Source organism: Agelaius phoeniceus, chromosome 4, assembly GCF_051311805.1.
Source record: "Agelaius phoeniceus isolate bAgePho1 chromosome 4, bAgePho1.hap1, whole genome shotgun sequence".
In the NCBI taxonomy this organism is placed as follows: Eukaryota; Metazoa; Chordata; class Aves; order Passeriformes; family Icteridae; genus Agelaius; species Agelaius phoeniceus.
Window position 1 is genome coordinate 73927913 of NC_135268.1, and position 26139 is coordinate 73954051.

Consider the following 26139-nt stretch of genomic DNA (forward strand, 5'->3'; position numbering starts at 1 on the left):
CTGGACAGGGAATTTTCCTTATTCCAAGCTAACAAGGATTTCTCAGGGCTGAGGCTCCAGAGAAAATCATGAGGATGTGTAAAAGGGAAAACCAAGGATACAAGGAGGGAATTCTCACATCCCAAAATTAACAGGGATTTCTCAGTGCTCAGGCTCCAAGAAAATCCTGAGATGTTTAAAAGGGAAAAACAAGGACACAAGACCAGGCTGGACAGGGAATTCTCCCTGCCACCCCAGTCCAGGCTGTAATTCCAGGGCTGGATCCATCACTTACTTCTTTCCCTTCGTTCTGCAGCTTCCGGTTGGTGTCTGTCACTTGGTTCTGTGGGAATATTGGGAAAAGCACAGAGCACATCCCATAAATCAGGACAATGTTCTTCCCACCAAAACAAACTGTCCATAAACACCATCCCTCCCCACGGCTCCCATCCCATGGAAAAGCTGTTTATGGCTGAGTTAACAGCCACTGCCACTAGGGGACAAATCCAGGGATTTTCCTCTTTGCCACTGGAGAAAAGGGAAAGGCAACAGGAATTAATTCAGAGGCATGGAAGCCACAAAATGCTGGAGTTTTCATGGATCCAGTTTGGAAAAGGACACAAGGCCAGGTTGGACAGGGAATTTTCCTCATTTCAAGCTAACAGGGATTTCTCAGGGCTCAGGCTCCAGAGAAAATCCTGAGGATGTGGAAAAGGGAAAAACAAGGACACAAATCCAGGGATTTGCCTCTTTGCCACTGGAGAAAAGGGAAAGGCAACAGGAATTAATTCAGAGGCATGGAAGCCTCAAAACGCTGCACTTTTCATGGATCCAGTTTGGAAAACTCCAGTTTTCACCTGAGTGAGGGAGGAATTAATTCCCTTCCCCATCACCAAATCAATTCCATTTAAGTTTTAACTCCTTCATATCCCAACAGCAAAGGATTCTTTACCAGGAGCTTCCCCTACAAATAATTATTTATATTCATGGAATTTCTTATAAAACTTCCTTTGGGATCTTCATTTCCCTCTGGATGGATCCTTGCTCCTGCCTGGTGTAAGATATTTTTATATACCTGGGATAAAAAACTCCCTATATTTTCTGGATTATCCCACCAAGCTGGGGCTCAGAGGTGGAAATTTCCACTTGGCAAAGCTGAGGATTCCTTGGAGTGGGAAAAGCCCAGACCAGCCTTTCCCAGCCCCAGCAGGACCCACAGGAGAACAAAGGGGATTTTGGGGCTCGTCAGAATGGAAAATCAGGAGTTCTCCCATTATCCAGCCAAGGAGTGGGAAGAGAACTTTGGGAATTCTCCTGAGTTCAGGCTGGGACAGCTGGAAGAACCCAAACTTCCAAGCCAACATTCTCAGCTCCAGATCTCTGCCATCACAGCCAATTCCTGAGGGAATTCCAGCAGGGCTGCTCGGGGTTCTGAGATTTCACATCACTCCGAGATTTCCATGCCATAAAACCCCTTTTTTCCCCCAAAATCTCCTTCTGCAGCTCCTAAAGCTGGAAATGTTCATTTCCAAGCTCATTCCTGTAAAAGGTTTTTTCTGATCCAGGTTCTCCCCACAGTGGGAGCTGCTGCTGCATTCCTGCCCCATTTTAGGAACAAATTCCTGTCTGATTTCCAGAGTTCTGCTCCTTCTGGAAGCAGAACCTTTCCCAGAGCTTGGAAAACACCAAGAGCTGGGAGACAGAGCCCTGAAAGGGCTTCCAGGAGTGGGAGATCTCACAGATCTGCCTGAGAGCTTCACTTCCTTTGGAATAATCATGGAAACAAGGAATTTGTAACAAATTTCACCCCAGGGAAGGAACAGCACGTGGGGCTCTCCCATTCTCCAGCAGGATGGGGATGGAGGAGCAGGAGGAGCTCCAAGGGGGATTGGGAAGGTAAATGAACCATCCTGGAGCAGAAATTGAGCAGGAAACAACTGAGGGAGCTGGGCAGGGGCTGCAGAATCCCTGAGGGAGCCGGGCAGGGGCTGCAGAATCCCTGAGGGAGCCGGGCAGGGGCTGCAGAATCCCTGAGGGAGCTGGGCAGGGGCTGCAGAATCCCTGAGGGAGCTGGGCAGGGGCTCAGCCTGGAGCAAAGGAGGCTCAGGGGGCCCCTGTGGCTCTGCACAGCTCCTGCCAGGAGGGCACAGCCGGGGGGATTTGGGATCTTCTCCCAGGGAACAGGGACAGGAGCAGAGGGAACGGCCTCAGGGTGGATATTTGGAATATTCCTCATGGAAGGGGCTGCCCAGCATTGGAAGGAGCTGCAGTGGAGTCTCCATCCCTGGAAAGGTTCAAAACCCTGTGGATGTGGCACCTGGGAATGGGCTTTGGTGGTGGCTGGACTTAAAGATCTTGAGCAACTTTTCCAACCTCACCAACTCCATGATCCCACAATCTCCATTCTTTCTGAGCTCACCAGGTCAGACAGAAGGAAAACTTTGGATTCATCCACATCAAATTGATTCAGGATCCATTTTTTTGAAACAGATCCTGGGCCACCACAATTTCCCCCCTGGCCCAGCCTCCCCCAGGAAGGTTTGTGGTGCTCCCAGCAGCAGAACCACCCAACCTCAGAGCTCCCTTCCACTCCCACACCAGCCATGGCGCTTCCCAAGCTTCCCAGGATGGAAGAAAGGAGTTCTCCATGATTTCCCCTCCAGCATCTGCATCCCATCTCTGGCCCTGCTGCAGTAGCTGCAGCCCTGCTGGCTGCCTGCCCTCCCCAAAACCTGCTCATTTCCTTTATGGTGTTTGGAGCTTTTACGAGCAGGAGCCCAGCATCTCCTCCAAAGATTATTTGATTTGCTCAGATCCCGAAAATCCCACCAGGAAAAAGGAATCCGTGTCGGGTAATTTAAAACCACTCCTAAACTGAGGCTGGGGCTGGGGGGGTTTGCTGCTAAAATCACCCAGCAATCCCAGCTCCAGGGAAAAGCAGGGCTGGAGCGGGGCCCTGCACGCTCCCGGATTTTGGGGGGCAGGGGGTCGTGTTTGGGATTGTTCCTGCAGTCTCCAGGCCTGGATGAGAACTGGATGATTGTTTACACAGACCCCGTGCTGCTAAGCTGGGCTTGGCAGAGCTGGGCCTTGCTAAGCCAGGCCAGACGTGCAGAGGGGGACAGGCAGGTGGCACGGGAGGGACCGGGAGCACTCCAGGGATTTGTGGGGTGAGCTGTTCCCTCATCCACACCCCAGAACTGGGAGCAGGGGGCCCAGAGAGTCCCTGGGATCATCCCAGAGGGGCAGAACGCTGGGAGAGAGGAGCAAGGGCAGCTGGAGAGGAGCCCTGGGAACGGAGCCATGTCACAGACATATTATCTGAAAAATCCTTTCATTGGGATCTTTTCTCCTGAGAACCTCAGAAGTTTCAGCTTCTCCATGTTTTGCTGCTTTGGAATGTGATTTGGAGAATTGTTTACCCAGCATGTGAATTGTTTTTACTTGATAACCAATGACAGCCACCTGTGTCGAGGCTGTGAGCAGTTTTTATTATCAAAAAATAAAAATTTTATTATAATTTTTTCCTTTCCTTTCAAGCTTTCTGATGAAATCCTTTCTTCTGTTCTTTAGTATAGTTTTAATATATCATTTTCTTTTCATATGATATATATCATAAAATAATAAATCAGCCTTCTGAAACATGGAGTCAAGATTCTCATCTCCTCCCTCATCCTGGGACCCTCAGACACAACCACAGAGCCACCTCTGGATCTGTCCCTGTCCCTGCTGGTGACATCCACCCACAAGGGAAGAGACAGTGACCAGAGCCATCCTTCATGCTGGAATCCCCAAAACTGCTCCCAGGTTTCTTCCCTACACATGAGGGGAAATTCCTGCACCAAAAGTGCTGTCCAACCCTGGCAGGGGTGGAGGGCCCATCCCTGAGGGATTTAAATCCATGGATGTGGCACCTGGGGACACGGCCTGGGCAGTGCTGGCAATGGTTGGACTCAGAGGGATTTTCCAATCTGAACAATTCTGGGATTCCATAAAATTAAGAAGGAATCACCTCTGGTTTATGATTGACAGGGCAAAAAGGTGTAGCATTAAAAAGGGCTTGGCAGCCACATGAGCTGGGATTCCTGGAGCAGAAGTTAGGACAGCCCCAGCTGGGACAACACTGGGGGAGGTGGGATAAAAATCCACCAGGAATGGCCCAGCTGAGTGAGAGAATCAGGGAATGGGTTGGGTTGGAGGCAACCTTAAATCTCATCCAGTTCCATGGGCAGGGACACCTCCCACAGTCCCAGGTGGATCCAGCCTGGCCTTGGGCACTGCCAGGGATCCAGGGGCAGCCACAGCAAATCTGGGAATCCCAGCCCAGCCCCTGCCCACCCTCCCAGCCAGGAATTCCTTGCCAAGATCCCACCATTCTGTCCATGGCATGAACGTGAGGGCAGCTCTTTGCTGAGCCACAGCAGGGCAGCTGGAAACCACAAATCCCCAAATCATCATGGTTAGAAAAGATCACCCAGTCCAACCATGCCCAGCAGCACCAGGGCCACCCCTGCCCATGTCCCCAAGTGCCACATCCACAGGGCACTGAAATCCCTCAGGGATGGGGACTCCAAACCTCCCTGGGCACTTCCAAGGCCTGACCCCCCTTTCCATGAGGAAATTCCTCCCCATGTCCACTCTGAGCTCCCCTGAGGCCGTTCCCTCTGCTCCTGTCCTGTTCCCTGGGATAAGATCCCAAATCCCCCCGGCTGTGCCCTCCTGGCAGGAGCTGTGCAGAGCCACAAGGGCCCCCTGAGCCTCCTTTGCTCCAGGCTGAGCCCCTGCCCAGCTCCCTCAGGGATTCTGCAGCCCCTGCCCGGCTCCCTCAGGGATTCTGCAGCCCCTGCCCGGCTCCCTCAGGGATTCTGCAGCCCCTGCCCGGCTCCCTCAGGGATTCTGCAGCCCCTGCCCGGCTCCCTCAGGGATTCTGCAGCCCCTGCCCGGCTCCCTCAGGGATTCTCCAGCCCTTTCCCAGCTCCCTCAGGGATTCTCCAGCCCTTTCCCAGCTCTGTTCCTGCCCTGGCCACGCTCCAGCCCCTCTGGGGCTCTCCCCAGCCCTGGAGGTGCCCCGGCAGTGCCAGCACAGGGACACTGTGGCACTGCCCTGGCCCTGCTGCCACCCCAGAGCTGGCACAACCCAGGGGTCTCTTGCCCACCTGGGCACCTCAGTGTCCAGCCAGCTGATGCTCAAGGAGATGAAATTCCCAAGGCAGTGCTCAGGGACAAACAGGACAGAAAACGCAGCCCCGAGGCTCTGCTCAGGTTTAGTTCATTTGTGGCCACTCTGAGAGGCCCAGCCACAGAAGGTGACACATCCACATCGAGCTAAAACAACAGCAAAAAGGACATTTCTGCAAAAAACCAACCCCCAGAGCAGCCCAGAGCACACGAGAGAAGGAGGAGGAGGAGGAGGAGGGAGCAGGGAGGGCCCCGCTGGCTCCTCACGGGTTCAAAGGCCCAGATCAAATGGAGGATGAATGGCTGGAACCAAACCCACTCTCAGCACTCGATCCTCAGATGATTCCCCAGGGAAAGCCTCACAAAGAGGGCCCAGGGTTTCAGAAAGGCCTTTCTGGGGATGTTTTTGCCATGTGCTGTTTTATGGATCACATAGGCCTGGAAATCAAGGGAGATCCTGAGGGGACAGGGATGGACTTCACAGTGAGCCACCAACAAAGGGGCTGGTGGCAGAATGGGAACCAGCTCCAAGCAAACAAACAATGTGCAAGTCTTGGCTGGAAACAATGCCTTGAAAAAATAAAAAAAAAAAATTAAAAACGGGGAAAAAAGGACTTATTTCGTGGTAATTCCAATGGATTCATCCTGCAATGAATTGCTGGGTGAATTCTCCTCAGGACATCCCTCAGGAAGGTGTTCCTGAGAGGAAACTCCTTTTTGGGATGGAGACTTGGATGTGTCAAGTAAGAACCCTGCTGGGAAATGCCACAGGTAGCTTAAATCAATGAATAAATGTGTTAAAAGCAGTGCTCAGCACCCTGACTTCAAGTTCTTCCCTTTTCTCCAGAAAATCTGCTTTTCTGACAGATTTTGTGATTTAGAACTTCAGCTTTTCCAGTCTCCCACACTCCCGAACACCAGGACAGTCCTTCCTAATTGCCAGAACTTTTCACCAGGACAGGCTCCACTCAGCCAGAAAAGCTCCCTGAGCTGCTTCCTGAGGACAAACCACCCCTTTTTGGGAGCCACTGACTCAGCCCCATTCCCCAGGTGACTCTTCTGGGAGGGATTTTGGGTTTCCAGCCCAGGTCCCACCTTGTTCCTGCGGGAAGGGATGGCCCAGACACCTCTCCCTGTCCTGCTTGGATTTGTGGAGGAGAATCAGGAAGGTTTTGACACTCCTGTGCTCCCCAAATCTGGAATATTTGGATTTTAAGGCACAGGAACCAAACTTGAGCCCCAAGCACCTCCAACCTCCTGCTCCCTTTTCCTGAAGCCTCTCCAGTTTCCTTCCTGCCCTTCTTCCAAACTCTCATCCTACAAATGGCTTTTTCCACACATTACTGAGCACTTTTCCAAGAACTGGGTAAATCCCACCTTCCCCTCGTCTTTCTGCACAGTTTTAAAGGCCACAAGACTTATTTTAGCTCAAGAAACTGGGATAAGATCCATGAGGAAAAGCACTTTTCCTAATGAAAACAGGCTTGGCTTGAAGTTTCTTGGTGCTTTTAATGCACCACACTGGTGCAGTTTGGCCAAATAATTGCTAAACTTTCAATGACCAACCCATTGCTCCAGGAACAATTAAAATAAATATTTATATTTTAATTTATTTTTTTTTTAAATAGAAATGTCATGGATAAAAGGAGAAAAGATTGATGTGGTTCTGAGAATCCCAGAGTGCCTGAGATGGGGCCACCTAAAAAGAGCTGCCCAGGGCAGTGTCAGGGCAGGATTTTCACAGAACTCACAGGGTTGGAAGAGACCTTAAAGATAACGAGTCCAACCCAGCCCCAGCACCCCAACTGAACCCTGGCACCCAGTGCCACACCCAGGCTTTGTTAAACACACCCAGGGATGGGGACTGCACCACCTCCCCGGGCAGAACATTCCAGAACTTTCTCACCCTCATGCCTCAGGTTTGAGCTTTTCTATTTTCACATTCTGTGCTGCTTTAGTGTGTGGGTCTGGGCTTCACATCAGGGGATGCTGAGCTCTGTGCACAGAGCAGGGACACAAAACAATTCCTGTTCTAGCTGGGCACCAAGGACAAATGACCCAAATCTCAGCCCAGGAGCACAAACCCCGTGGGCTGGAGAGAGAAAAACAAGGATGGGACTGCAGGGGCTAAAGCTGGAATGGGACAATGAACTGCAAGATGCAAATGGAGCAGAACTGATCCAAGGGAGAGACCCTGGGAGCGCTCGTGCATTTTGGGATCATTTTGGGTCCATCTTGGGTCCATTTTGGGACCATTTTGGTCCACCTTGGGTGCAGCCCTGGCTGGGCTCTTGTGCTGCCCAAGGTGCATCCATGGAGGAGATGCTTTGAATAAATCCCTGCTTTATTCTGTAACTCTGCCCAGCCTCTGCTCTAGGTCAGCCTTTACAAGACATCAACCCTTCCTGTAAAACCCTTTTCCCTGATATCCAGCCTGTATTTTCCCTCACTGTAAGAGCCAGAATGAGGGATGTGGGACTCCAGGCAGCTCTCCAAAATGCAGTTTATTACATCCAAGATGTCACAGCAGCCCAGGGTCGGGGTGACAGAGCTGTGCCTACAGCTGTCAGCTCCAGCTGCAGGCAGCCCTGGAGACCCTTAGTTTAGGTTACAAATGCATTCTAGACTTTTCTTTTGGTTATATTGCATTATATACTTTCCTTTGCTGAGCATCTCAATACAGTAGAACCAATCCATACCTTAACTTTTATCTCTAGCCCATCATAACTACTGTAATTCCCATATTCATGTTACTGTTCTCCAATCACTAACATTCAGTACATTACAGTTTCAGCTAGAAGTTGTTTTTCAGTTTTCTTGCAGTGGAAAATTCTGAGACCTTTTTTCTGCTTGCAGTTTTGCTGCCCTGTTTGCCTGTGCTCTCTTCTGCTTGGTAAAAACATCTTCTTGTTTGGGGTGGGTTTATCCTTTGCTCTAAGCCATAAAAACCCCTTCTAACTCACACATCCTTTGCCTCCTTGGTTATCCAGCAAGGCTGGCTCAGCAATTCTTTTCCTATATATCAAAACTTGCTTTAATTTCTATTCCTTCATCAGACTCCACATTTAAAAATCTTTCTGCCAAGCAACTGTGACACCTTCTTGTCAAACTCTCATCCTTCCCAACATCTCACCTTGAGTTTCTGGGCCTCTCCCCGCACCTTGAGGAGCTCAGTGATGGAGTCCACGAAGCCCTGGTAGTGGAAGTTGCACATCTTCTCGATCTCGCGGTCGTGGTTGCGGATCCGCGCCTCCAACTTCTCCATGAAGCGCCCGTGCTCCTCCCCATCGTACACAGACCTGCAGGGACAGCCAGAGCAGCACCCCAGATCAGCACCTTCAAATCAGCACCTTCAGATCAGCACCCCAGATCAGCACCCCCAGATCAGCACCTTCAGATCAGCATTCCCCAGATCAGCACCCCAGATCAGCATTCCCCAGATCAGCACCCCAGATCAGCATTCCCCAGATCAGCACCCCAGATCAGCATTCCCCCAGATCAGCACCCCCAGATCAGCATCTTCAGATCAGCATTCCCCAGAACAGCATTCCCCAGATCAGCATTCCCCCAGATCAGCACCCCCAGATCAGCACCCCCAGATCAGCACCTTCAGATCAGCACCCCCAGATCAGCATTCCCTCAGATCAGCACCCCAGATCAGCACCCCCAGATCAGCATTCCCCAGATCAGCACCTTCAGATCAGCACCCCCAGATCAGCATTCCCTCAGAGCAGCACCCCAGATCAGCACCCCCAGATCAGCATTCCCCAGATCAGCACCTTCAGATCAGCACCCCCAGATCAGCATTCCCTCAGATCAGCACCCCAGATCAGCACCCCCAGATCAGCACCCCCAGATCAGCACCCCCAGATCAGCACCCCCAGATCAGCATTCCCCAGATCAGCACCCCAGATCAGCACCCCCAGATCAGCACCCCCAGATCAGCACCTTCAACCCAGCACCCCAGATCAGCATTCCCCAGATCAGCACCCCAGATCAGCACCCCCAGATCAGCACCCCAGATCAGCACCCCAGATCAGCACCCCAGATCAGCACCCCAGATCAGCATCTTCAGCTCAGCACCCCCAGCTCTGCTGCCAGGATCCACCAGCAACATCCAGAACCTGACCCTAAAAACACCCTCTGGACATCCCAGCCCAGCACCCCCAGATCAGCACCCTCAGCTCTGGTGCCAGGAACATCCAAAATCTGACCCCCAAAAATGCCCCCTGAACACACCAAATCAGCACCTTCAGCCAAGTACCCCCAGCTCTGCTGCCAGGAACATCCAGAACCTGACCCTAAAAACATCCTCTGGACATCTCAGCTCAGCATTCCCACTTCTGCTGCCAGGATCCACCAGGAACATCCAAAACCCAACCCAGGGGACCAAAAACGTCCCCTGAAGACACCAAATCAGCACCCCAAGCCCAGCACCCTCAGATCAACACCCTCAGCTCTGCTGCCAGGAACATCCAAAACTTCACCCCAAAAATGACCTCTGGACATCCCAGATCAGCACCCCCACATCAGCACCCCCATCTCTGCTGCCAGGAACATCCAACATCTGACCCCAGAAATGTCCTCTGGACACACCAAATCAGCACCCCCAGCTCTGCCTGCCAGGATTTACCAGGAATATCCAAAATCTGACCCCAAAAACACCCTCTGGACACACCAGCTCAGCATCCCCAGCTCTGCCTGCCAGGATTTACCAGGAATATCCAAAATCTGACCCCAAAAACACCCTCCCGGGACAAAGGGACAGATTGTAAACCAGACAGCAAATTGGGTTTTAAAATGTTTCTATTTCAAGTCTTCTTTTTCTTTTTCACCATGTTGTGTTCCCTGATAAACCAGAACAGCCCAAACCAGGCCTGAAATGTTTCTAGTCCACCTTTTTTCTCCTTTTTCCACCCATTTTGGTGTCCCCTGAGAGACAAAAACACCCCAGCAGGACCTGAAATGTTTCTATTCCAACCTTTTTTCCCTTTTCCCACCATTTTGTGTTCCCTGAGAGACCAGAACAGGCCAGGAGCACCTGAAACAAAGGTTTCTTTTTGAGCTGAGCCACCTCTGATGCCCCTGCCCAGAAATCCCCCCTGGAGAATCCTCTGGATGTTCTTTGGGCTCTGAGGCTGAAAGGGACAATGGAAAACTCCAGGATCTCCACAGCTGCCCAAATCCCCTGCCCCTCAGATCCCAAATTTTGCCAGCCCAGTTTTGATAAAACCCAACAGAGCTGGAGACTGGCAGGGCCACCTCAGCCCAAGAGATCCAAATCCAACCCATGGGACATCTTTTAGTGTTAAATCATGGAATTCCAGCATGGTTTGGATTGAAAGGATCTTAAATCCCACCCCATCCATGGGCAGGGACACCTCCCACTGTCCCAGGTGGATCCAACCTGGCCTTGGACATTCCAGGGATCCAGGGGCAGCCCCAGCAAATCTGGGAATTCCAGCCCAGCCAGGAATTCCTTCCCAAAAAATCCCATCCATCCCTGCCCTCCTTCAGCTTAAAATTAAATATAAGGATGGAAGTCCAACCCAAATTTCTGTCCCTCAAATGTTTCCCTGGAAAGCAGAGGGACCAAGTCCCTCTCTGGGAATTCCAGGGTTGTTTTCCTGGAATTTCCTGGGGTTTTACAGCAAATACAGATATTTTTAATGCACTGTGGCAATCCCACCCTTGGCCCTGCCTTTGGGAAGTTTTGGTTTCTAAACCTGAGTTCCCTCCCAGTCCAAGAGTTAAGCTCAGAGTGAGGTTTATGGATTTGAGCTTGGGTCAGATATTAGGGCCAAATTAGGGATAGAGCAGATTCCAGGCAGCCTTTGGAGAGAAAAGATGGGAATGACAGAGAGAAAAGATGGGAATGACAGAGAAAAGATGGGAATGAGAGAAAAGATGGGAATGACCACAGTGAAAAGATGGGAATGAAAGAGAAAAGATGGGAATGACCAGAGAGAAAAGATGGGAATGAGAGAAAAGATGGGAATGACCACAGAGAAAAGATGGGAATGACAGAGAGAAAAGATGGGAATGACAGAGAGAAAAGATAGGAATGACCAGAGAGGAAAGATGGGAATGACAGAGAGAAAAGATGGGAATGACAGAAAAGATGGGAATGACAGAGAGAAAAGATGGGAATGACAGAAAAGATGGGAATGACAGAAAAGATGGGAATGACAGAGAGAAAAGACGGCAATGACAGAGCTGACCAAGCTGTGACAATAAAATATTAAAAAATCATTAAGCAGTGAGGAGCAACATTGCAGAAGGAACCAGAAGCCCAGGAATGCAGGTGGACACAGGAAATCCTTTTTCCTGCACTGGGATCTGTGCTCTCCCTTTGGAGAATCCCATCCCTACAACCCACACAGGCCCCCAAAAACAGGGAAAAATCCCAAGGCAGAGCTAAAAGCTGGAGAAAATCGATTTCATTACTCTTCTTTCAGGCCATTTCAGTTCTGCAGGATCAGTAAAAGATTCTCAGCGGCAAAACAAAAATTCCAGAACTGTAAAAATAAAACCTCTCTAAATTCAGTGTGACAGAACCCAGACACCCGGAGCGGGTGATGGGGAGGGCAGTGCCTTCTCCTGCTTGGCCCAAAGGTGCAAAAAAGAGAGAAAAGCTCCTCAGATCCCAGGAGAGGCAGCACTGGAGCGATGCTGCTGCATTCTCACTAAAGTTTGGTGGAGTTTTGGCTGCTGGAATCTGAAATTTGGAGCCCGAGTGCCATCTAGTGCTGCACGGCCTCTTAGCAGGGTCTCGGTGACTCTAAAGGATTCCCAGCTCAAAAAGGAGAATTGCAATAAAAAACCAGAGGTGGGCAAGTTGTGTTTGCACTCAGAGATGAACTGAAACAATGAAACCCCACAGAGTAATGAAGTGTTTGTGCTCAAAGCAGCAAATTTGGGATTTACATCTGAAAATGAGGGAAAAAACAGCTCAAAATGACTTAAAATGCCCAGGAAAAATTCCCTGTGGAGGTGGCAAAGCTAAGAAATAAACATCTGATGACTAAACCCCTTTGGTTATTAGAAAATTCTATTATTTTGTTCCTTTTTAGCCAAACTTGAGGGTGGAAAAAATAAAGTTTGGTGTCAGACAGGAAGGAAACACCAGCACACGATGGGAAGCTCTTCCCTCCTGAGCTCTCCTGACCCTCCAGGATCCCTTTTCCAGGAAAATCCAGCCCTCCTGAGCTCTCCTGACCCTCCAGCATCATTTTCCCAAGGAAAATTCAGTCTTGGACCTTCCCTCCTGAGCTCTCTTGCTCCTCCAGCATCATTTTTCCAGGAAAATCCAATCCTGGCTCTTCCCTCCTGTGAGTTCTCCTGTTTCTCCAGAATTCCTTTTCCAGGAAAATCCAGCCCTGGACCTTTCCCTCCTGAGCTCTCCTCATCCTCCAGGATCCCTTTTCCAGAAAACTCCCGGCTTGAACCTTCCCTCCTGAGCTCTCCTCACCCTCAAGGATCCTTTTCCAGGAAAATCCAATCTTAAACCTTCCCTTCTGAGCTCTCCTCACCCTCAAGGATCATTTTCCCAAGGAAAATCCAGTCCTGGCTCTTCCCTCCTGAGCTCTCCTGATGCTCCAGGATCCCTTTTCCAGGAAACTCCAGGCTTGAACCTTCCATTCTGAGCTCTCCTGCTCCTCCAGGATCATTTTCCAGGGAAATCCCAGCCCTGGCTCTTCCCTTCTGAGCTCTCCTGTTTCTCCAGAATTCCTTTTCCAGGAAAATTCAGCCCTCCTGACACTCCAGGATCCCTTTTCCAGGAAAATCCAGTCTTGAAGTCTTGAACCTTCCCTCCTGAGCTCTCCTGTTTCTCCAGAATTCATTTTCCAGGAAAATTCAGCCCTTCTGAGCCCTCCTGACCCTCCAGGATCCTTTTCCAGGAAAATCCAATCTCAAACCTTCCCTTCTGAGCTCTCCTGCTTCTCCAGGATCATTTTTCCAGGAAAATCCAGCCCTGGCTCTTCCCTCCTGTGAGCTCTCCTGTTTCTCCAGAATTCCTTTTCCAGGAAAATCCAGCCCTGGACCTTTCCCTCCTGAGCTCTCCTCACCCTCAAGGATCATTTTTCCAGGAAAATCCAGCCCTGGCTCTTCCCTCCTGAGCTCTCCTGCTCCTCCAGAATTCCTTTTCCAGGAAAATTCAGCCCTCCTGACCCTCCAGGATCCCTTTTCCAGGAAAATCCAATCCTGGCTCTTCCCTCCTGTGAGCTCTCCTGCTTCTCCAGGATCATTTTCCAGGAAAATCCAATCTTAAACCTTCCCTTCTGAGCTCTCCTCACCCTCAAGGATCATTTTCCAGGAAAATCCAGCCCTGGCTCTTCCCTCCTGAGCTCTCCTGACCCTCCAGGATCCTTTTCCAGAAAACTCCAGTCTTGGACCTTCCCTCCTGAGCTCTCCTGCTCCTCCAGGATCATTTTCCAGGGAAATCCCAATCCTGGCTCTTCCCTCCTGAGCTCTCCTGCTTCTCCAGAATTCCTTTTCCAGGAAAATTCAGCCCTCCTGATCCTCCAGGATCATTTTCCCAAGGAAAATCAGTCTTGAACCTTCCCTCCTGAGCTCTCCTGTTTCTCCAGAATTCATTTTCCAGGAAAATTCAGCCCTTCTGAGCTCTCCTGACCCTCCAGGATCCTTTTCCAGGAAAATCCAATCTCAAACCTTCCCTTCTGAGCTCTCCTGCTTCTCCAGGATCATTTTTCCAGGAAAATCCAGTCCTGGCTCTTCCCTCCTGAGCTCTCCTGTTTCTCCAGAATTCCTTTTCCAGGAAAATCCAGCCCTGGACCTTTCCCTCCTGAGCTTTCCTCACCCTCCAGGATCCCTTTTCCAGGAAAATCCAATCTTAAACCTTCCCTTCTGAGCTTTCCTGACCTTCCGGGATCCTTTTCCAGGAAAATCCAGCCCCGGCTCTTCCCTCCTGAGCTCTCCTCACCCTCCAGGATCCTTTTCCAGGAAAATCCAGCTCTCCTGAGCTTTCCTGACTCTCTAGCATCATTTTCCCAAGGAAAATCCAATCTTGAACCTTCCCTCCTGAGCTCTCCTGCTCCTCCAGAATTCCTTTTCCAGGAAAATCCAGCCCTCCTGAGCTTTCCTGACTCTCCAGGATCCCTTTTCCAGGAAAATCCAATCTTAAACCTTCCCTCCTGAGCTCTCCTCACCCTCAAGGATCATTTTCCGAAGGAAAATCCAGTCCTGGCTCTTCCCTCCTGAGCTCTCTTGCTCCTCCAGGATCATTTTCCAGGGAAATCCCAGCCCTGGCTCTTCCCTCCTGAGCTCTCCTGCTCCTCCAGAATTCCTTTTCCAGGAAAATCCAGCCCTGGACCTTTCCCTCATGAGCTCTCCTCACCCTCCAGGATCCTTTTCCAGGAAAATCCAGCCCTTCTGAGCTTTCCTGACCCTCCAGCATCATTTTCCCAAGGAAAATCCAGTCTTGAACCTTCCCTCCTGAGCTCTCCTCACCCTCCAGCATCATTTTTCCAGGAAAATCCAATCCTGGCTCTTCCCTCCTGTGAGCTCTCCTGCTTCTCCAGGATCATTTTTCCAGGAAAATCCAATCTTAAACCTTCCCTTCTGAGCTCTCCTCACCCTCAAGGATCATTTTTCCAGGAAAATCCAGCCCTGGCTCTTCCCTCCTGTGAGCTCTCCTGTTTCTCCAGAATTCCTTTTCCAGGAAAATCCAGCCCTGGACCTTTCCCTCCTGAGCTCTCCTCACCCTCCAGGATCCTTTTCCAGGAAAATCCAGGCTTGAACCTTCCATTCTGAGCTCTCCTGCTTCTCCAGGATCATTTTTCCAGGAAAATCCAGCCCTGGCTCTTCCCTCCTGTGAGCTCTCCGTTTCTCCAGAATTCCTTCTCCAGGAAAATCCAGCCCTCCTCACCCTCCAGGATCCCTTTTCCAGGAAAATCCAGTCTTGAACCTTCCCTCCTGAGCTCTCCTGTTTCTCCAGAATTCATTTCCAGGAAAATTCAGCCCTTCTGAGCTCTCCTGACCCTCCAGGATCCTTTTCCAGGAAAATCCAATCTCAAACCTTCCCTTCTGAGCTCTCCTGCTTCTCCAGGATCATTTTCCAGAAAAATCCAATCTTAAACCTTCCCTTCGGAGCTCTCCTCACCCTCAAGGATCATTTTCTCAAGGAAAATCCAGTCCTGGCCCTTCCCTCCTGAGCTCTCCTGTTTCTCCAGAATTCCTTTTCCAGGAAAATTCAGCCCTCCTGATCCTCCAGGATCATTTTCCCAAGGAAAATCAGTCTTGGACCTTCCCTCCTGAGCTCTCCTGTTTCTCCAGAATTCATTTTCCAGGAAAATCCAGCCCTTCTGAGCTCTCCTGACCCTCCAGGATCCTTTTCCAGGAATATCCAATCTCAAACCTTCCCTCCTGAGCTCTCCTGCTCCTCCAGGATCATTTTTCCAGGAAAATCCAATCCTGGCTCTTCCCTCCTGAGCTCTCCTGCTCCTCCAGGATCATTTTTCCAAAACCAGGAGGGAACAAGAGCCAGGCCAGCCCCAAATCCAGGCACCCCAGAGGTGCAGGATGGACATTCCAGAATTTTGGGATGGTTCTGCCTCCTCCCACAGGAGAGCTCAGAGATCCCTGGTGCCTCTCAACTCAAAATAATCAACATTAATTACTCAGCTTGGTGGTGCAAAGAACAAACCTCGCCCCAAAACACCCCAAAAACACCCCAAAAACAGCCCAAAAACACCCCAAAATCACCCAAAAATCCCAAACTCCACCATCACCTTCCTCCACACTGCCTCCCACCCTTCTAAATTCCTCAGTTTTGGAAAATCCTCCTGGAGACCCCAAATCCTGGCCACAGGGGCAGTGTCAGCTCCACTCCCTGGCCACCCCTGGCAAATATTGGTTATTTAAACAGGGGTTTTTTTCCCCCATATTTACAATTTTTGGTGCCTCTCTCAAATCCAGAAGTTTTATGAACATACCAAGTTTGGAAATAATCATTATTTAACCTTTGAGTTTTGGGGTTTTTCCCCCATATTTACAATTTTTGGTGCCTCTCTCAAACACAGGAGTTTTATGAACACACCAAGTTTGGAAATAATGATTATTTAACCTGTTGGGTTTGGGTTTTTTTCTATATTTACAATTTTTGGTGCCTCTCTCAAATACAAAAGATCTATGAACCCACCAAGTTTGGAAATAATGATTATTTAATCTATTGTTTTGGGTTTTCTTTTCCATATTTGCAATTTTTGGTGCCTCTCTCAAATACAAAAGTTTTATGAACACACCAAGTTTGGAAATAATCATTATTTAACCTTTGGGTTTTGGGGGTTTTCCCCCATATTTACAATTTTTGATGCCTCTCTCAAATACAGGAGTTTTATGAACACACCAAGTTTGGCAAATATTCATTATTTAACCTTTGAGTTTTGGGGTTTTTTTCCATATTTACAATTTTTGGTGGCTCTCTCAAACACAGTTGTGTTATGAATACACCAAGTTTAGCAAATAATGATTATTTAACCTTTGGGTTTTGGGGTTTTTCCCCCATATTTACAATTTTTGGTGCCTCTCTCAAATCCAGGAGTTTTATGAGCACACCAAGTCTGGCAAATAATGGTTTTTTAACCTGTTGGGTTTGGGGTTTTTTCCCCATATTTACAATTTTTGGTGCCTCTCTCAGACACAGTTGTTTTATGAAAACACCAAGTTTGAGAGATTTCCTCTTTTCCCATCCCTCAATCCCACAGAAAGGTTTATCCACACCTGGCCAATTAATCCAGGCTAACACAATTTAGACCAGCACAGGAATTTCAGAAAGAAATCAAATACATTAAAATAAAGTTGAAAAATAAAAGTAGAGCCCTTCTTATTCTGGCCTAAATTATTATTAAGAAATCTGTAGGAAATAAATTTGCAAAAAATTTTTAAAACTTGACAGAAGGTTTACATAGCATGCATTTATATACAAATTTGAGGTAAGGAACGTTGACTTAGAAATGATATAGAATAAGATAGATATTATTAAGAGAGAAATTAAATAAAAATAAGTTTTAAAAGACGAGTTTATATAAAAGATTAAATATTTTAGGGAAATAATTATAAAAGATATATTGTAGTAAGATTTATGAGGATTTTAGATTATTATTAGATTTTAGATCATTTAGATTATTAATTTTTATGTATTTATGGTATAGTACAATAAAAGTTGATAAGTTAAAAATGGTTATAAGGTAATTAAGAAATAATCAGCTTCTGATTGTGATAACATAAATTACAACATCTGTATTGCCTCAGCCTTCACATGAGACTAAAACTAAAATAAAATGTTTAAAACACCTCTCAGTTACCCCATTCCCAATTCAAACAAGAGTTTAACCCCACAGAAAACAAGAATTAGGCTCGGTTTAGGCTCCTCCTGCTGGTTTTAAGACCAGGCTGGGACAGAGCTGCAGAAACCCACCCTGGAGGCTTTTTTAACTCTCCCTCTTTGCCATAAGGAAGGGCTGCTGAGCAAAGCTGCCCCACAAAAAGGATTTTGGTGGAAAAGGCTGAGCCAGAGGGGCCCAGCCAGAGCCCAGGGCAGGCTGGAACCCTCCCTGCAGCTCCAGACTATGGAAAAGGCTTGGAATTCCTGGGATTGGGCTGTTGGATTTCACCATTCCAGCATCCCTTCAAAATCCACTTCAGTTTTGGTTTGGATGTTGTTTTGTTTGGTTTTTGTTTTGTTGGTTTTTGGGTTTATTTTTTTTTTCTCTGAAAGGTCAAAGTGGAAAAAAACAAAAAATCTTTCCAGGAAAGCCACAAATGGATGGGGAGCTGCCATGTGCAGCCAGGAGTTCCTGCAAAGTTTATCCCCCAAAACAGGGACAAAACAAAGCTGGAGCTGCCAGGAGGCTGAGATGGGAGGTGCCAGACAAAGATCTGGCAGTGCCAGGGTCAGGAACCCATGGAATGTGCACAGGGATCAGGGATCAAAACCCTTGGCACCCCAAAATCCACCCTATGCCAGGGATCAGGAACCCATGGAATGTGCACAGGGATCAGGGATCAAAACCCTGGCACCCCAAAATCCACCCTGTGCCAGGGTCAGGAACCCATGGAATGTCCACAGGGATCAGGGATTAAACCCCTGGCACCCCAAAATCCACCCTGTGCCAGGGGTCAGGAACCCATGGAATGTGCACAGGGATCAGGGATTAAACCCTTGGCACCCCAAAATCCATCCTGTGCCAGGGGTCAGGAAGCCATGCAATATCCACAGGGATCAGGGATCACACCCCTGGCATTGCCAGACACCCCAACAATTCCAACCTGTGCCACAGGTCAGAAAAGTCATGGAATATCCTGAGATCCACAGGAATTGTCCAGCCCCAGGCCCTGGCATTGCCAAATCCAAAATCCACCCTGTGCCAGGGGTCAGGAACCCATGGAATATCTACAGGGATCAGGGATTAAACCCCTGGCACCCCAAAATCCACCCTATGCCAGGGTCAGGAACCCATGGAATGTGCACAGGGATCAGGGATCACACCCCTGGCATTGCCAGATACCCCAAAATCTGTGCCATGGAATAACCTGAGATCCACAGGGATCATCCATCCAACCCCTGGCACCCCAAAATCCACCCTGTGCCAGGGGTCAGGAACCCATGGAATGTCCACAGGGATCAGGGATTAAACCCCTGGCATTGAACAGATACCCCAAAATCTGTGCCATGGAATAACCTGAGATCCACAGGGATCATCCAGCCCAGCCCCTGGCATTGCCAAATCCAAAATCCATCCTGTGCCAGGGGTCAGGAACCCATGGAATATCTACAGAGATCAGGGATCACACCCCTGGCATTGACAGATACCCCAAAATCTGTGCCATGGAATGATCTGAGATCCACAGGGATCATCCAGCCCAGCCCCTGGCACTGCCGAATCCAAAATCCAGCCTGTGCCAGGGGTCAGGAACCCATGGAATATCTACAGAGATCAGGGATCAAACCCTTGGCACCCCAAAATCCACCCTGTGCCAGGGGCCAGAAAGCCATGAAATATCCTGAGACACACAGGGATCATCCAGCCCAGCCCCTGGCATTGCCAGACATCCCAAAATCCACCCTGTGCCAGGGTCAGCAAGCCATGGAATATCTATAGGGATGAGGGATTAAACCCTTGGCACCCCAAAATCGATCCTGTGCCAGGGATCAGGGATCACACCCCTGGCATTGCCAGACACCCCACAATCCACCCCTGCCAGTGTCAGGAAGTCATGGAATATCCGCAGGGATCATCCATCCAAGCCTTGGCATTGCCAAATCCAAAATCCCAGCCTGTGCCAGGGTCAGAAAGTCATGGAATATCCTGAGACCCACAGGGATCATCCATCCACCCCTGGCCCTGCCCAGACCCCCCAAAATCCCACCTGGGCATCCCTGGCAGTGCTGTCCCAAGGCTCCTGGAGCTCTGGCAGCCTTGGGAACATTCTCAGTCCCTGGGCAGTGCCCACCACCCTCTGGATGAGGAACCTTTCCCTAAAATCCAACCTAAAGCCACCCTGGAGCAGCTCCCTGGGCCTGTCCCTGCCCCAGAGAAGGGAGCTCTGACCCCAGCAGTGTCCACTCCCCAATTTCCTCAATTCCCATCTGTGTCCCCATGGATCTTCTGGTGCTCCTGCCCTTTTCCAGGGGAGGGATGGGAGGTGAACATCTCACATCATCTCCCATCATCTCCCATCATCTCCCATCTCCCATCATCTCCCATCTCCCATCATCTCCCATCATCTCACATCATCTCCCATCATCTCCCATCATCTCCCATCTCCCATCATCTCCCATCTCCCATCATCTCCCATCATCTCACATCATCTCCCATCATCTCCCATCATCTCCCATCTCCCATCATCTCCCATCTCCCATCTCCCACCTCACATCTCCCATCATCTCCCATCATCTCCCATCATCTCCCATCATCTCCCATCATCTCCCATCATCTCCCATCATCTCCCATCATCTCCCATCTCCCATCATCTCCCATCATCTCCCATCATCTCCCATCTCCCATCATCTCCCATCTCCCATCTCCCATCATCTCCCATCATCTCCCATCATCTCCCATCTCCCCCTCATCCTGCCCCACCAGACCCTGAGCCCTCCCCAGGGTCCTCGGCAACTTCTCCACCCACAGCAGCAAAACTGGGGGAGATTTGGGGATACAGCCCAAAAAAAACCCCAGAGACACCAAGCTCAGCTGGAAACCTCCTCCAGACAGGAGAGGACAGTCCCAGAGTGGTTTGGGTGGGAAGGGACCTGAATTTGGGATTTACATCTGAAAATGAGGGAAAAAAAACAGCTCAAAATGACTTAAAATGTCCAGGACAAATTCCCTTTGGAGGTGGCAAAGCCAAGAAATAAATATCTGATGACTAAACCCCTTTGGTTATTAGAAAATTCTATTATTTTATTCCTTTTTAGCCAAACTTGAGTGTGGAAAAAATCAAGTTTGGTGTCAGACAGGAAGGAAACACCAGCACACGACGGGAAGCTCTTCCCTCCTGAGCTCTCCTGATCCCCCAGAATGATTCCTTTTCCAGGAAAATCCAGCCCTCCTGACCCTCCAGGATCCCTTTTCCAGGAAAATCCAGCCCTCCTGACCCTCCAGGATCCCTTTTCCAGGAAAATCCAGCCCTCCTGACCCTCCAGGATCCCTTTTCCAGGAAAATCCAGCCCTGGCTCTTCCCTCCTGAGCTCTCCTGCTCCTCCAGGAGCATTTTTCCAATACTAGGAGGGAACAATTCCCCTTGGAGGTGGCAAAGCTAAGAAATAAATATCTGATGACTAAACCCCTTTGGTTATTAGAAAATTCTATTATTTTATTCCTTTTCAGCCAAACTTTCATGCAGAAAAAATCAAGTTTGGTGTGGCCCCCCTGCCATGGCAGGGACACCTGCAGGTGCTCCAAGCCTCAATTCCCCATCCCTGGGATGTCCTGGACCAGCCTGGACAGGGCTCGGAGCACCTGGGACAGTGGGGATGGCCCTGGAAGGGCTCAGAGCCCCAAAAACCCCTCCTGACCCCATCTCAGAGCCTCAGGCAGGGCTGAGCCAGGCCCATCCCAGCAAGGAACTGAAATAAATTCAGCTGGAAGCGCAGAGGGGGGAAATCTGCAGGGATGGAATGAAAGAGCTCCGGGACAATGCTGGGGACAGAGCAACACGAGCGGCTTTTGGTCCCAATTAATAGAGGAACAAATTCCTCAGCCTGCTGCAGACTTCAATTCTCTTTTATTTCCCCCTTTTTTAAACCTTCTGTAGTGGTTTGAGTCCCTCAGAAACATTTTCTTCTCATTAAGTGACATAAAAGCATTAGCAGTTTGTTTAATCTCAGTCTAACTTTTGTCATAAACAAATTTAACTACTGAGCACGGCAGAAAAACAACAGGGACTCCAGGAGTGGGGCAACAGCCCTGGAAAAAAGGGCAAAAGAGGTTTAAAATTCATGCCTGCCTAGGATGGGACTGGCAGCAGCTTAAACCTCATCATTCCCAGGTTTAGCCAATCAGGACAGCAGCAAAAATCCAAAAAAATCTCCAAAGATTTCCCATTTAGGTGCTGGGGAAAGCGAGGGGAAAATTCAATTTTTGTTTTCCTTCTGCCAATCCATCAAGAATTGATTTAAGGCCAGAATTGAAGCCCAAAATTTAAACCCAAAATTTAAGACCAAATCAAAACTGAAGCTCAAAACTTAAATCCCAAATTTAAGAATATAATTAAGGACCAGAACTGAAGCCCAAAATCAAGCCCAAAATTTAAACCCTAAAATTTAAACCCCAAATTTAAACTCCAAATTTAAGCCCAGAATTTAATTAAAGCCCAGAACTGAAGCCTAAAATCAAGCCCAAAATTTAAACCCAAAATCTAAAACCAAATCAAAACTGAAGCTCAAAACTTAAGCTCAAAACTTAAATCCCAAATTTAAGCCCAGAATTTAATTAAGGACCAGAACGGAAGCCCAAAATCAAGCCCAAAATTTAAACCCCAAATTTAAACCCTAAAATTTAAACCCCAAATTTAAACTCCAAATTTAAGCCCAGAATTTAATTAAAGCCCAGAACTGAAGCCCAAAATCAAGCCCAAAAATTAAACACCAAATTTAAACCCCAGAATTTAAACCCCAAATTTAAGCCCAGAACTAAACCCCAAAATGTAAACTCAAAATTTAAACCCCAAATTTAAGCCCAGAATTTAATTAAAGCCCAGAACTGAAGCCCAAAATCAAGCCCAAAACTTAAACACCAAATTTAAACTCTAAAATTTAAACCCTAAAATTTAAACCCCAAATTTAAGCTCAGAACTAAACCCCAAAATTTAAACTCAAAATTTAAACCCCAAATTTAAGCCCAGAATTTAATTAAAGCCCAGAACTGAAGCCCAAAATTTAAACCCCAAAACTTAAACCCCAAATTTAAACCCTAAAATTTAAACCCCATATTTAAACCCAGAATTTAATTAAAGCCCAGAACTGAAGCCCAAAATCAAGCCCAAAACTTAAACACCAAATTTAAACCCCAGAATTTAAACCCCAAATTTAAGCCCAGAACTAAACCCCAAAATGTAAACTCAAAATTTAAACCCCAAATTTAAGCCCAGAATTTAATTAAAGCCCAGAACTGAAGCCCAAAATCAAGCCCAAAAATTAAACCCCAAATTTAAACCCTAAAATTTAAACCCCAAATTTAAGCCCAGAATTTAATTAAAGCCCAGAACTGAAGCCCAAAATCAAGCCCAAAAATTAAACCCCAAATTTAAACCCTAAAATTTAAACCCCAAATTTAAGCCCAGAATTTAATTAAAGCCCAGAACTGAAGCCCAAAATCAAGCCCAAAATCAAGCCCAAACATTAAACACCAAATTTAAACCCCAGAATTTAAACCCCAAATTTAAGCCCAGAACTAAACCCCAAAATGTAAACTCAAAATTTAAACCCCAAATTTAAGCCCAGAATTTAATTAAAGCCCAGAACTGAAGCCCAAAATCAAGCCCAAAAATTAAACCCCAAATTTAAACCCTAAAATTTAAACCCCAAATTTAAGCCCAGAATTTAATTAAAGCCCAGAACTGAAGCCCAAAATCAAGCCCAAAAATTAAACACCAGATTTAAACCCCAAATTTAAGCCCAGAATTTAATTAAAGCCCAGAACTGAAGCCCAAAATCAAACCCAAAACTTAAACCCCAAATTTAAACCCCAAATTTAAGCCCAGAACTAAACCCCAAAATGTAAACTCAAAATTTAAACCCCAAATTTAAAAGCCCAGAATTTAATTAAAGAATTTAAAATCCCAGAATTAAAGCCCAGAATTTAATTAAAGCCAGAGCTGAAGCCCAAAACTTAAACCCCAAATTTAAACCCTAAAATTTAAACCCTAAAATTTAAACTCCATATTTAAACACAAAATTTAATTAAAGCCCAGAACTGAAGCCCAAAATCATGCCCAAAACTTAAACCCCAAATTTAAACCCTAAAATTTAAACCCCAAATCTAAGCCCAGAACTGAATTAAACCCCAGAACTAAAGCTCAAAATTTAAACCCCAAATTTAAGTCCAGAATTGAATTAAGGCCCAGAACTGAAGCCCAAACTTTAAACCCCAAAATCAAGCCCAAAACTTAAGCTCAGAATTTAAACACAAAATTTCAAGACAAAACCGAAGCCCACTCTGCTGTGTCCTGTCACCCACCCAGGTCCACACTTACACCAAAAATACAGAAAAATTGATTTTTTTGTCCTTTTTGGCAGATAGAAAATGCTCAATCCTAACACTAAAATCATTCCCAGGTGGATTTGTCCCCCTCCTCCTCCTGCACAGACATTCCCCTCCCCAGCCAATCCCCAGTTTCCAACAGAAATTATTCCAGTCTGGAAAATCCCACAGAGCACCAGGGACAGCCCAGGATTGCCAGGTGCAAAGCAAAGCAGGAGAGCAGCACTGAAGTTGAATTTAACAATAATTAAGTTGATTTTTGCCAATAATTTTGCCAATAATTATTATTTTAATAATAGTAATAATAATAGTAATAATAGTAATAGTTATTATTATTATTATTATTATTATTATTATTATTATTATTATTATTATTATTATTATTATTGTTATTGTTATTGTTATTGTTATTATCATCATCATCATCATCATCATCCTGGTTTTCCAGCTGGTAACACCTTGGTCCCAGGTAGGAATAGCAGGAATTCCCAATTTATTCCTGGGAATATTTGGGATCAGGAATTCCGGGATTTGGGAATTTTGGGATTGGGTAATTCTGGGATTGGGTAATTTTGGGAATATTTGGGAAGGGGAATTCCAGGACTTGGGAATTCTGGGAATATTTGGGATGGGGAATTCCGGAATTAGGGAATTCCAGGAATATATGGGATGGGGAATTCTGGGATTAAGGAATTCCGGGATTGGAGGATTTTGGAATATTTGAGATGGGGAATTCTGGGATTTGGGAATTTTGGGAATATCGGGGACGGGGATTTCTGGGAATATTTGACCAAATTCCATCATTTATTCAGTGGCATCTGACACAGCAAATCCCAGAATTCCTGAATCCCAAAACTCCGGAATTTCCCATCCCAAATATTCCCAAAACTCAGAATTCCTGAATCCCAAAATTCTGGAATTTCCCATCCCAAATATTCCCAAAATTCTCAAATCTTGGAATTCCTGAATCCCAAAACTCCGGAATTCCCCATCCCAAATATTCCCAAAATTCTCAAATCCCAGAATTCCTGAATCCCAAAACTCCGGAATTTCCCATCCCAAATATTCCCAAAATTCTCAAATCCCAGAATTCCTGAATTTCAAAAATTCCAGAATTTCCCATCCCAAATATTCCCAAAACTTGGAATTCCCAAATCCCAAAAGTCCGGCATTTCCCATCCCAAATATTCCCAAAATTCAAAATTCTCAAATCCTGGAATTCCTGAATCCCAAAACTCCAGAATTTCCCATCCCAAATATTCCCAAAATTCTCAAATCCTGGAATTCCTGAATCCCAAAACTCCGTAATTTCCCATCCCAAATATTCCCAAAATTCAAAATTCTCAAATCCTGGAATTCCTGAATCCCAAAACTCCAGAATTTCCCATCCCAAATATTCCCAAAATTCTCAAATCTCGGAATTCCTGAACCCCAAAACTCCAGAATTTCCCATCCCAAATATCCCCAAAATTCTCAAATCCTGGAATTCCCAAATCCCTCCTTTTTTCCCCAGCTCCAGGAGGAAGGCGGCGCAGAGAATTCCCACAAACCACATCCAAGTGCTCCTCCCAGCAAAAGCAGCCCAGAGCCCCAGGAGGAGCTTCCAGGAGATTCCCCAGGCCCTGGCAGGGGCTCAGAGAGCCTGGCACGGAGTCAAAATCCAATTCCATGGATTGCAGCCCATGGAAACAATTCCCAACTTTGTGTGAGGAGTTACAAGGCACAAGGGTTTGAGTAGAATGATGGTGAATTTGTCACAGGGTGAAAAAGAAGAATTTTGGGGTTTTTAGAATGGGGGTTCAGGGGGCAAGATGGAGGAATCTGGGCCTGTCCTGTCCTTCTCCTTGTCCTCCATCTTCTGCTGTGCTGGTGGCACTTTTGGATTTAGGGTACAGACAGACTGTCTGACATAGGGGATAGGCATTGGGAAGTTATTGTAAATAAAGTGCACATAGTTCTTAATATAAAACAATAACACTGCCCTGAGGGTGTGGAAAAAGCAGAATTTTGGAAAAGTAGAGTTTTGGGGTTTTTAGAATGGGGATTCAAGATGCAAGATGGAGGAATCTGGGCCTGTCCTGTCCTTCTTGTCCTGCACCTTCTGCTGGGCTGGGGGCACTCCTGGATTGGTTTAGGGTACAGACACTGCCTGACACAGGGGATGGGCATTGGGAAGTTATTGTAAATAAAGTATTTTAGTATAAAAAGCTAACACTGCCCTGAGGGCGTCAGTGTGCCATGAACCAACCTGCCAGAC

General features: G+C 47.4%; 1 protein-coding gene across 5 annotated transcripts in view; it reads right to left on the reverse strand.

The window, feature by feature from the left end:
• EXOC6B (exocyst complex component 6B) overlaps nucleotides 1–26139 on the reverse strand; it is a 319988-nt gene that overhangs the window by 247765 nt on the left and 46084 nt on the right. For all 5 annotated transcript variants that reach the window (XM_077177925.1, XM_077177924.1, XM_077177922.1 and 2 more), the window contains exons 2-3: nucleotides 8291–8456; nucleotides 275–322 (exon numbers count right to left, since the gene is read on the reverse strand). In XM_077177925.1, coding sequence (XP_077034040.1) covers nucleotides 275–322; nucleotides 8291–8456 — 214 coding nt within the window. The remainder of the gene's footprint in view (nucleotides 1–274; nucleotides 323–8290; nucleotides 8457–26139) is intronic.